This window comes from Pecten maximus, chromosome 14, assembly GCF_902652985.1.
Source record: "Pecten maximus chromosome 14, xPecMax1.1, whole genome shotgun sequence".
NCBI lineage: Eukaryota > Metazoa > Mollusca > Bivalvia > Pectinida > Pectinidae > Pecten > Pecten maximus.
In genome coordinates this window covers 20,160,736-20,174,102 of record NC_047028.1, presented here as the reverse complement: position 1 = coordinate 20,174,102, position 13,367 = coordinate 20,160,736, and the positions used below count along the sequence as shown (strand labels likewise).

At 36.8% G+C, this 13,367-nt stretch overlaps 1 protein-coding gene across 1 annotated transcript; it reads left to right on the top strand.

Annotated features, from left to right (window-relative positions):
* The first annotated feature begins 4,467 nt into the window (after nucleotides 1–4,467).
* On the top strand, nucleotides 4,468–11,810 carry LOC117342739. Its single transcript, XM_033904974.1, has 4 exons — nucleotides 4,468–4,995; nucleotides 6,522–7,340; nucleotides 9,044–9,148; nucleotides 9,359–11,810. Exons 1-4 carry the CDS (start codon nucleotides 4,822–4,824, stop codon nucleotides 9,896–9,898), a joined length of 1,638 nt encoding a protein of 545 aa, XP_033760865.1. The 5' UTR covers nucleotides 4,468–4,821; the 3' UTR covers nucleotides 9,899–11,810.
* The last annotated feature ends 1,557 nt before the right edge of the window (nucleotides 11,811–13,367 follow it).

Below are 13,367 nucleotides of genomic sequence, written 5' to 3'. Positions count from 1 at the left end.
TGCGTTGCAGTGTTACTATGTAAGCCAAGTAGTCTCCGTTTCGGGTTAAAGTACAATGATCCATGATTCTCAAGTCAAAAAGCAATGGAAGTCACGTTTGATTCTCGTTTGGAGGAGAAGCCGTGAAAAATAAGGTATAGGAAAATGATGTTCCACTTTACACAAAACTATAATATTCCAAAATGTTTGTCTGGCTGATAGTTACTCAAAATCATCATCAATGATTTGCTTAAGATTGACAGCGACCAATTTAAGTCACAAAAATAGTAAAACCTGGAAAATAACCATGCCATTATGCTCTTACGTGTCTGAAGCACGCAATATCGGAACATTTGTTTGAACAGATTCGACTCTATTGAAGTCATAAACGCTCATTTTGTTTTGACCTTGAAATGAAAACGGCAGTTGTAAATAATATAACATAAATATCGCATATTGGGTATTGGATACTAATAAGACATATGATCACAGTAAGAAGGCTGTTTTCAAGAAAAATAGTTAAACTTTGGAATTCGATTTTTTTTCTTTTGAAATCAGCGTCTTTTACCTCGAACCAGCGGTTGAATACTGTTTCCTGAAATAGTCTTTTTGCTATGTTCCGTGTCTAATAGGAACATATTTGATGATACAAATGACTCACTATATGCCGTATTTGTGTGGTAAAATTCACAACCGCCATTTGCATTTCAAGGTCAAATAGGAAAATTCGTGAAATTTATATCCCCCATGATTTTCCTGGCATAGTAAAGTTAAAACATTTTTGAGGTTAGGAGTATAGCAATCCGATTAAAATTAAGTTCATTATCCACTCCGTAATCTCCATGTGACTAATGAACATCTAATTCTAATTATATTGGAGGTATAGTAGTACATGTAAATTCAAGACTTGTACAATATCACTGGATTGTTTTTTTTTAGATAGCCTTTAAACGTACTGATTAAATCTAATTTGTTTTAAAATTTGATACATTTCAAACAGTCACTGTCCCCATAATGTACATTTAACTGAATCCTTTGTGATCCCCACAACGCCCATATACAGTTATAGACTCTTGCCGAGGTCGATAAGTGGGTTAATCAACATATAAAAAAGGTAATATTAACTGCATCGAAACACTTCTTAGGACTTCTTTAATAAGACAAATGGTCGATAATGCCAGTGTGCGCTACATTTATATAGTATTAATGCATGCATTTGATACTTTTGACAAAAATCCATGACATAAACATGTAGTTTTCTTTTTTCATTTTTCCGATTCTTTCAGATATTTGCGGACAAAAATCGCACCTGTCAGCAGCAGATTCGCGCATAATAGGACTAAGACCACAATTAAGTACTTCCGGGTTCAGGCCCCACGAATGAAGTCCCCTCAAAAATGTATGTATTTCAGGAAAACCAATCAAATGCCTCTTTGAACTTGATTTCTGTTGATGAATTTAATGTGGATTTATAGCAGAGATGTCAATCTATGTTTTGTGACGTAAAATAATAATTTTGATCATTTATTATGTGCTCCAGGACCCTGTGTGATGAGTCCTGATTTGACCTCTACCCCTGACCCGGATGTATATAATCCACGTTGGTGACACATTTTGACAGCTATCTCCAGAAAATGCCCAACATGCTGGGTTGAAACTTTTATATTTTGCTTCTCAGATGTTGGTCTTGGCCAGGTGAGATGGAAAGTTGCATATGAGATGTTGGGAATTTATTATGAATTTTAATGTTACAATGAAACATATAGCGAAGCTAATTGTGGTCTTAGTCCATTAAGCATCAGTCTGTCGTCTGACATCTTGGAAAACGGAAGTTACAGTATGGTGCGTTCGAGTGCATCTTCGCTAGCCAAGGCTTCGATTACGTTACACTACACGAACCCTTGGCAGATATAGTCGTGTTCAAACCGTCGTGCCCTGGAATCCCAGGGCACCCAATCAAATCGCGTTTTACATCCAGGCTTGGTTTCACAGTAAACAAAAATTGCGGCGCCCAGTGCAAAGCTACATCGTCGACTATGTCATGACATTTTACCTAAAAACAGAGACGTACAATCTTTGGGAAACATTCGCAGTGATTGATCAATTAATAGAAGTCATTGATCACATATCTCATCAAAATGACACAAGTCTCCATGTGCGTTTTAAACATCACCGATGAAGTAAATCGGTAACGTTCGTTTTGATTGGTCGAAAATTTCATGTGTAAAGGGTGGTAATTTCGAATCTCCGCTAGAGGGCCAGAACTGACGCCTATATCTGCCAAGGGTTCGTGTAGTGTAACGTAATCAGAAGCCTTGGCTAGCGAAGATGGTTCGAGTGAGACGCAAACAGAATGTTCGTCTAGACTTGCACGCGCCCTTAATCAATATTAAGTTTTTTTGCTCGCTGATTAAGTCAATAACACTTTTTATAAACCGACACTTGATCCACTTCTAACAAATCATAATAAAGTTAACATCCACAAAGTAATAGTATCGTTTCAGTACCGTCTTGAACGCGCACAATGTCACCAAGCTAAACATATTTAATTGAATTGGAGAAAGACGTTTCGTAACCATATTTACAATGTACAAGCACGTGCTTCTGTTCCTGGTTAGTAACCTAATCAAGTTACGCGACTGACGTTTATGTGTATTTGGTATTTTAATCGGATATAACTTAAATTCAAAGTGAACCGAAGCCCACCCCGACTTACGTTTTTTTTCGAGAATTACACCTTGTTGATACAGAAGGAGTAGAGTCTAATACATCGATATTTTTCGGCCGTATGATTTTCTTTTGACCCTGGATGTGACGCGAAAAGTGGCGTTACTGGTCAAGATGAAGTTTGTGATTGGTCAATGTAGCGGTAAATGCAAAATGCAGATATACAGTTAAAGACGAAACAAAATTAAGATTGAATGCAAGCTGAATAAGTGTATGTATCTATTCAAATGACACATTAATAAAATCCGGCATATGACTGATTCGAATGCAGTCTTATTATCACCAAAAATGATTCAAACTGATATAATTTTGTTATCCGTGCTGACACTGTGCATTTATTAATTAGTTCGTTAATTCATTTCATCAGCAGTTTTATATTATAACCACCAGCATTAAAACTATGCCGTTTATCTTTTTTGGCATAGCTGTATAATTTTCTTTTGGCCCCGGATATGACGAGAAAGGTGGCGTTACTGGTCAAGATGAAGTATGTGATTGGTCAAGTAAATGCAAAATGCAGAAATGCAGTTAAAGACGAAACAAAATTAAGATTGAATGCAAGTTGAACAAGTGATTGTATCTATTCAAATGACTCATTAATAAAATCATATTCCTGATTCAAATGCTGTCTTATTATCACCAAAAATGATTCATACTGATATAATTTTGTTATCCGTCCTGAAACTGCGCATTTATTAATTAGTTCGTTAATTTATTTCACCAGCAGTTTTAAATTATAACCACCAGCATTAAAACTATGCCAATTATCTTTTTTAAAGATATTTCTTGTTTTCTATTAATACTAACCAGAAACAGACGCCTTGGGTACAAATCAGCGGAGACGTCCAGCAATATCACGCTCAGTTTTTTAATAACTGGGCAGACATGTTTTTTATGACGATAGCATCAATCGATTTCCTCTTCCATTTCTTTCTTTTATTTTTGAGGGCGGGGTTCAGTTGTTCATCTTTCATCTAGGCAAAATATATTTTATCATTGAAAACATTGCATATACTATGAAACCATTATTGATGACTTACATAAGCTGTAAGCTTGCTGTCAAATCCCTATTCATTTGGAATTATATGTATATGTTTATTGACGTTTCCACCGAATAAAATATTGTTTAAACAAACCATTATTGATTTCATCGATACATCACTTTAAATTGATCATTTATTTTTTAGTCAGCGCTTGTGACTTGCAGCCATGTCTGCTTACATAGACCACACCTTAACCCGCAATCCAGCTATGGCCAAACAAAAGTTTACATTCCTAATCACAATCAATTTGTATTTAAAAGGAATTTTCGAATTGTGTCTGGGTACGGCTGCTGCTACTTTACGTACATCACGATAAGGTATCATCACCCAACAACTATACTTGGTACTACACAACGTGACAAATAAGTTTGTCGTTGGTTCAATAAAACTTACCTGTATTGTCATTGTTATACAAAACAGATCGATTTAAGATTTTTGTTGAAATCTCTGATTCGGGCGCCATCTGTTACTGCAACGGACACGTCTCAAATCGACTGCCACATATACCTGACTGACCCGACTAACTCAGTCGTTATCGATCGGGCAGCCTCCAAGGGTGATCTGTTACGTGAAATTAACTTGAAGCAGAGGTGTAAATTGTTTACGTAGACGTTGCCAATAAAAGATAAACGTGGTTGTAAAAAAGACAACTTAACATACCGCTGAAGGAGTACGAAAATTGAATAAGGATATTAGTACATATTGAATACGGTTTGTGTGGAAATTAATTACACCTGGAGACGATCGAATACATCGGGAAAGGGAACTGTGAAAGTTCGGCAATTGAGTTACCTATGAGTAGCTAGAGTTCGGTAATTGTCCAGTACCGATAAATCAGGCAAAAACCAACACATATAAATATTTTCTGGAGTATTAGTTGTGTAACTACAATAGTGAGCCTTGATATTCATCCCATGATGACTCGTGTGACTTTCTGAACTCGTGATAAGGAGTAGTGAACCTACATTACAAGTCAGTCCAATAATTTGAATAATTCGTTTCAGTGAAGACGAGTACGGAACGTTTAAAATCTTTCAGGGCGGATTCGGCGCCCTTAGTTCATAAGACTACAATGTTGCGGAAGAAAAACCAGCGTGACCCCATTGGCAGCCTCGAGCTGGGAGGGGCCGTACATATGACAAAATCTTTCCGGGTCAAGAGAATAAGTTATAAGAAAATCCTGAAGTATGTGGTGTTGATTATTCTCGGAATAGCCATTCATTCCATTTATCGGGAGATTTTCCAGGTAAATAGTTTTGAGCGTTAAAATTGTCACTCTTAAAAATATTGAACCACGTCTTACAATTAATGATTTTAAAAAATATATAATATTATGGATGTTTGGAAATACATAAGTTATTTTATCACGTGAATTTTTGATGATTTTCTAAACAGTAATTAATCCTTATACGTAATCCTTATGTATTTGTAAGCTAAGATGAAGAATCGATTACACTACCGAACCCTGAAGTCAATATATCCCGACAATCAGACTTGTGTGTTGTATGATGTCGTCGGCCATTTTGTATGGCCCGACGATTGAAAAATCTACTTTTTGATTGGTGCAAATGCTATTTGGAGGGGATCGTAATGCACTCTGGGAAGAAAAGGTATGCTGCTATCCAATCCCTCACAATGTGCATCGCGTCCTTTCCCCATCCACGAATGCATTATAAGTTCAATGTTAAACGACATGTAGATTATAACTGTGCCATACATTGCTAAATCCAATTCTAATGTGTAATATATTTTTTAATTATTACCAGATAAGACCAATACAAACTTGTCATTGCATTGTGGAATTCATTATCAGTTCTCACAGTTAATCCATCGGTGAATCATTGGTACTTGGAGACCAAAAGCCGATAAACAGTGAAAATACGTATGCGTATGTGATCAAAAACGTTACCATCGGCTCAAAGGGGTCGGACAGATGACTTACTACTTCTTTTCAAAATTTTCTCTCTTTTGTCTTAATAAACAGATGTTTGGTTCTGTAACTTACTTTGTGATGATAGTTACAGAAGCAGAGGCAAATATGATGCCCCTTGCACTCCCTGTTGTATAGATCTGGCTAATATCCTTCTCCCTTGCTGATTGTTCACACAAACAATATTAATACATATTTCTGAGTACAAATAAGGAATGGAATACATCGTTCCTTCTATGTAAAATGTTGTATATCATTACTACATAAATTGTATATATAGACTGGTTTGGAAAGTTGAAAAAAAAAACATTCCTAACATAAAATTCAATACGTATTATTCGGTATAATATATCGTGTAGGTACTGTATCCACAGAATTTGTGAGAGTAAACACATATGTACACTGGGGATGCAGAGTTATTTTCTCAGGAAGGTGAGAAAAAGGTAGGTCAGTTATGTCTTGGTTTTGCCTTTTGGTAAGACACTTAACTCTAACTACTCCGGGTGGCATGCAACGGACCTCCCGTATGTGTACAGTGAGGTAGTGACCTACTACTAAAGGTAGTCCCGCCTCAAAATGATCCTAGCTATTCACGAAGCGAAAATCCCAGCAAACAAGCATATTTATAATTTGATATTTATCTTCTACTACAGTTTTGTAAGGAATGTATTCGACATAGCATCTAAACCCAGTATCAATCGACATTCGTTACAGTGCATACAGACAATTAAATACTAATACAGATTCCGAACTCATGTTCTGGGGTGCTTACTAAATTTTGTTATGTAGATTATTGTTTTTTTCGGATATTAATGTTTTGAATCATCATTTAATTATTACAGGCCCATCATGTGGAGGAACTACACCAGGACAATATACCCGTAAGAGATAGTATCCCTCTTCAAGGTCAAAACGAAAAGGAGCCGCTCAATCAACAGGCACCACAGGAAGCGCCAATACATCAAGAGCCACCTGGCGGCCGAGTTTTAGATAACAATGACAACAACCATGTTTTTGATCACGAGAAAGATGTAGGCAATGCTGAAGATATGGCCAATAGGATTTTCAAAGACCACGGCGACAACATAGCCCAACAAGAAGAAAGTTTACATGATCCTGTGGAGCAAAATCAAAATGTGAGAGAAACAAAAGAGCAAAATGTAGATGAAAACCGTGTTATGGAGAGCTTCCGGGAAGAAGCTAACGAATTGCCGGTTGAAGAGGACCACGGTCCATTTGAACAAATTGTGGATCTGAAGGAAGACATGTTGGATAACCAGAATGACATCAAGGCAGAACAAGAAATACAGAAGAAGATCGGAAATATCATGGAGGACACATATGAGGACATCAAGATGGAGCGTCCTCCCGAGAAAGCAGCTGACGTGCCGCAGGCAATGTCACCCGAGGATCACATCGACGTCGAACCACCAAAGGAGGTAGAGAAGATCAAGGAGGCAGTGAAGAAGGTTGAAGCTCTACCTTTGAATTATCGCGAGGTTGTAAGACCCCATGACCATGGTCTTCCTAATCTGGTAACGGCTGCTCTAAAAAAAGACCTGATGAAACTCGAACAACTCATCCTGTCTGTACAACGTCTATTGCCCAAAGAGAAAATTTATGTCTACGACATAGATCTCGAGCCGAGACAACACAAATTGGTAAAGGTTTTCTATCATTACGATTTGACTAATGTCTGATATCAACAAAAGTTATATAACCCCATTGGTTCCTCACATGCGTACATGCTTAAATAGTCCAATACTTATTAGTTATTTTGATGCATAATCAATAATGTAAATTATCATTGTTATTATTTTCATAGACTAGTCTTGTATCGTTAAAACAACTAAAGTAGCTCACCAGAATGTTTGTTTCTTACGACGCTTTAATTTATTCTTTACTCAAGAGAAAATTCATAATCCTTGGTATTCATAACTTAAGTGCAATCGGATTCTATGAAATGAACATTTTAACACTTATCTTACAGCTTATTAAAAGGGTTCACAAGTTAATCTATACTAGCGTAAAAAAGAAACGCAAGTCTTCTTTCGATCATTACTGAATACATTTTGATGATTTTTGTTGTCGTATCACAAATGGTGTTTGAGTGAATACCGTTAAAACAAGAGAACCCTACTGCGTTTCCTGACCCAAATCAGTACCCTGTGTGTCCACCCCTGGCATCAGTCACCGTTCTTACTCAACTTAACACTGACCCAACAAACGTGTTTATTTCCCTTTAAGGGATATTATTCCACTCCTGAATAAGGGCCTGCGTGAGTTAAGCTACGTTATATGGGGCGTTGACGCGTTTCCTAACCCTTCTGTCTAGCTCGTCTCACAAATGTGTGATTGGGGACATAACTGGACCGTATGGTGGCCAATCAAGAACTAGAACGTTGTTTTGAGGCAGAAAGCCACGATAAGCCCATACCATAACATACACTCCCCCGATTATGTCGCATTCCGTTACGCATGCGTCAGAATATCACTCACCACGACGTCGATTGACACGTTGTCGTCTATCTCACTTGTAAACCGAGAATCGTCAGATAACAATACGCGTCTCCAATGGGCCGAACGAAGCCGACTATGTGCATGTGCAAGTAGCCACAACATTCGACGTTGGCGTCACCTCTACGTAAGTGGTGGACCAACATAGGGACGTCTTAGCCTTAAAAAAAACCGCAACAGATTTCTTATAACCGTCCCTTGACACACTAGATGTCTGAAATCGGTCACGGAGCTGCGAGAGACGAATGCCTCTTTCTTGACGTCGCTACGTAATGCGCGGGCGTGCTCTCCGCAGACGGTCACCCAATTTCCCCGTGTCTCTGAGACGCCCAACTTAATGAGGTAGTGTTGTCTCATTTCGCTGGGCAATCGCTTCGAAAAGAAATTTGTTACTCATCTGTAATATTCCAGTGTTCGATTTGTAATGATTTATCAGCATACACGGTGCAAGAGTACCCCGGATGTACACTTTCTTGAAAAAATCTACTGAGATCATGCAGCATCGAGCGGGGTCACGATCGACTGAATTTTAACAGAAGAATATTTCACAGTGTAAGGAGCTAGCTCAGTTTGAAGTTTAATTGAATTGAGGCCATGTGTCTAAACGTTATTTTAGAAAAACCGAACTTGCATCTCTTTTTTTTTCGCTAGTACAGTATATTATATGAAACTTTTCACTGATTTAAGGGAGTTTATTTATTCATTTATTCATTTATTTTTTCAATTATTCATTTATTTATTTATTTTTTTTTTATTTTTTTATTTTTTTTTTATTGATTCATTTATTCATTTATTTATTATTTACAGACTTTATTTATTATTTACAGACTTTATTTACTTTTTACAGTTGGCAGCAATGTGTAACGTACGTATGCGTCACCTGATGTTGGAAGTATTTCCAGGGTTTGTTAAAAACGTCACCAACTTCCATTGGCGCCCACTTGTGATGCACGTATGTATTTTACATGACATAATTCATAGATTTAAGTTTTGATATTTCAACGATTAGTTGCTCAAATATATTCATGGGCCCATATCATACTCGACATCTATAAATGTAACATTTGGCGTCTTGGAATCGATGGTTTTATCGAATATCATGATTATTTTATCGATTGTTTATAAAATCGTAATATCCATTTAAACGTCATTATTTCAACAGATCGCCGTCACGGAATTTGAACACATTACTTGGTTGAATCACAACATGCGTCTGAAGAATGTCAAGAAGCTTTTGACTCAATATCCAAAGGCGCATGATACAAGCGTTCTCGTGATCGGTCAAGCTGCCAGCTACACAAGCTTTGCCGTGACACATCCCGATATGTATAAGTTCATCCAGACAGACAAGAAAAAATTGTCGACAGTTCCCCATATTGAGGTGTATGCTCTCATTATGCACAACACGGAGGAGCTCCGAGATAACTTTATGAAACAGCTTCTCTCGTGTGCAATGAACCCTGCATGCCTAGCGCCACCTGGCGCCAAAACAAACTGTGATTTTGACTTTTCTGGAAGACTTTACGCCAAATGTCATCAGTATGACGAATCGGCCATAAACATTTTGCTGAAAAATTGGTTTCAATTTGACAAGGCACAATTTGCAACAGGGAACTGTTGTTTTAACGACTATGATCCGAACGAAAGAATACGACCGCAAATCTGTCGTAGGAGGTTAGACAGTAAGATAGAGGATTTGTAATGTTAGATGAAACATTTGAATATGCCACAAGCCACATTTCTATTTATAAACCAATAGAGCTTTAGAAATAGCATATCAATAACACAAGTACAGCAAAGTGCAGGCAATAATTTTCCTGAAACAAATGCATGCACGATAAAATTTCTTCGGGTTTTGATACATGCATGTAGATGTAAGTACATTTTGTAACAAACGGAAATAGGAAAGTGTTATTTCCAATTCATCAGATGTGATTCCAAAGTAACGAAACTCTGGTGTATCTCTTTGAGTTACAATATGTAACCTCATATGTACATACTCATACTGTTGAATTGTTGGAAATGTTTTACGTCACAACCCTTGCATATATTAATACTAACCGAAGTAGTTCGCTCGGTTTATATGTAGAGGGACCCTCCCTTTAACTCAATCGACCCAGGGTAAGACTTGTAAGCCATGGAGATCCCGTGGTATTTAAATATATTAACTTGATAATAGCCTATAGTGATTTTATAGGATATTGGACTATATTTCACCTTCCAAACAAGTAATACATATATTTATTGATTTATAATGTGATGCCAAAGAGTAAATGCGAAAATGTTGATGTCCACAACGCTCGGTAGACCTCGACCAGGTCCCAATCGGGGTTATTTATTAATAGAATAAATGCCGCAAGACAACACTGTCGAATGAGCCGTTAACCGCATATCTATTTATTTTTGAGCGACGGTTTAGAGATCAAACACCCAACAGTGTTATTAACCCGCCATTGGACGCACGGCAGACGTTTGTGGATGAGATGCTCTTAACAAGAACTGTTATGTAGTGCGTGTATCAAACATATTAGTTTAATCTCTCTAGATTTGTCCCTTGATTTATCAGTTGATGCTTGTTAAATACGTAATTCCATTTCATATTTCCAGACCTATTACAACAGAAGGGAGGCAACACCGCGCAGAATATGAAGAGTCATCCATGCCAGTGATATATTATACAAACTACTCGGTACTGGTAATCAACCGATGTTCTACTTAGTATTTCACACGGCCTTCGGCCTCATGCAATAGAACATTTCGACCTTCGGTCTAGTGCTATAGAACATCGATCGATCATCAGTACCACGTGTCAAATAATCTTAACTATTGCACAAACACCTATGATATACTTGTTCTATTACATAATCACTAAAACATACTTAGAATCACTGAAATCTCGACGTTCCTGTAGGTCTAGAAGTCGCCATGACTGTCGTCTGGCAGTGTTGATATCTGAGTGACTTAGACGCTTGAAAGGTTGGACTTTTTCGGAAATTCGGAAATTCGGAAATGTCACGCCGTGTTCTATAGTTTTCATGTGACCATGCAATATTCATTTAGCAATGAAATAGGATAAAATATAGCTTATTCGTGTAGTTAAGGAATATCAAACGCATTATCTAATAAACAGTTTTATTTCCCTCATGCGAGGGATATACTGTGTTTTTTATATCCCAGTCACATGACGCGTTTCTACCAATCACGGACAGTGTTACAAACATGAGATGTAGCGATAATATCTAATAACCATGGATATGTCGCGAGCACACACACATAAAATGGCTGTTCCCTCTACAATAGGATCACGCTCTCTGCGGAGAATAATTTCTTTTTATTCAGATTTTAAGAATCAACATATAGCATAGCGAAAAGTGTATACAGTATAAATATATCGTATTAACTGATGTATGATGCTTTCCTAATTGCAGTGTCATTCATTTCTACAAATCCCGTGGTTAAGTTATTTTTCCGATATATTCTCATCCTAGTCGATATATTTTATCATGCCACACGCATCTTTTTATGTTTATTTTGAAGTGTTATTCTGTGATCAACTGTCGTTGTCTGCTCAAATCTCAATGTATCATCATGTAAATAAAATATTAATTAATTACTTTTTTCGTTTTAATATTTGTTGGTTCATTGAACATTTTGCATCGTTGTCGTGCCATGGTTCCAACATATTTTAAACAAGATAGATTTGAATATGTGTCCTTCCTTTACACATGGCAAGATTACCGCACATTATAAAGCCGTATATATAGCGCAACACTAGCCAGATATGAGATATACAATATAGCAAAGCGTAGTCTTACCAAGTTTAACAGGGTTCCCTGAGATCTCTTACCGATTAGGAGGGAAATAATGGCTGTGGATTTTTTGTATGTTCTAGTACACATCTACGGAGGCTGTGTGTGCCAATTCGTTATTTCGACTTTTCACCCCAAAAAGACGAAAATTAAATATCTTAATTCTCTTCCTTTCGTCTTTTAACACACTTTGAATTTCGTCTTTTCGCCCCGAAAATAATATTAACAACCCTTAAATTATATATTTTCGCCCCAAAAAGACATGAATTTAGCTTACTAATTTTCGTCTTTTAGCCACAAAAAGATAAAAATTAGAAACCGAGGTTTGTTAATTTTGATCTTATCCGGGCGAAAAGACAGAAGGACGAGAATTAAGATAGTTAATTTGAGTGTTTTCACGACGAAAAGTCGATTTACCGAAATGACACAAATCAGCCACTCTACACACCAGATGCATGCGAAATATTTTTTTGTAGAATATAATTCTTGTAAATTTCATTCACGTCACGCAACAAGAAAATAAGCAAGAGTTGTCTCCCTTCGATAGCTACCAAAACATAGATTTTGTCCAAAACTGTATATCATGAAATGTTCATGTGTATTTTTCTTTCGTGATTTCAGGCTTTCAAATTATTTCGTAGGTATAAACTTACGCGGTTAGCTCATAAAACAACAATATAACAATAACACATTTAACAATATCGTGTATTTATACTTGTGGTTTCATACCACGAAAACTGTTCATTAAACTGAAATTTATGATATGGGAATCAATTCCGTTTTTTTCAGACTTACCTACATTATTCAATATCAACGTCAACAATTAGTATATATACCTCATATGAAATAGATAATAATATTTGTCCATAATTCTTCAATGATCTCTATAAAATTATCGCTTTTTGAAGGGTTGACGTGTCTTTAAGTCAATAAAAACGATATCCCTACACAGCATAACGTGTTGTCCTAGCAATGTAAAAGAAATTCCTTCTGGTACCCTAATTCCATTGTATTGAATTATCAAATATCAAACGATCACCACTAAACACTACCTTTATATCGCAAATAGCGGGAAGTGCGTGAATTTGTGCCTCGCGTTAAATGGCAATCCAGAATCATTGCCGTCTCCTTAATTTCGGGGAAAAAAATCAACAAGAAAAAAACCATGGTGATTAAAGTTTCCTTTGGGTTGATAAAAACGTGATTCCAAAATTGTGTTAATTTAATGACATCTGTAATTCTTACCGTGTCACCGATACCGCTATGTGCATAACACAAAAACACAAAATTGTAATTAGAACGTGTCCATAGCTCTTTAAAATGTGCTTTTGTTGGACCGATATTTACCTCAGTCTGCTCTGC

Coding starts and splice junctions, on each gene's coding strand:
- LOC117342739 (XM_033904974.1), top strand. CDS start 4,822: ATGTTGCGGAAGAAAAACCAGCGTGACCCCATTGGCAGCCTCGAGCTG. Junction 7,341..9,043: donor AGCCGAGACAACACAAATTG/GTAAAGGTTTTC, acceptor TACTTTTTACAG/TTGGCAGCAATGTGTAACGT. Junction 9,149..9,358: donor GGCGCCCACTTGTGATGCAC/GTATGTATTTTA, acceptor TTATTTCAACAG/ATCGCCGTCACGGAATTTGA.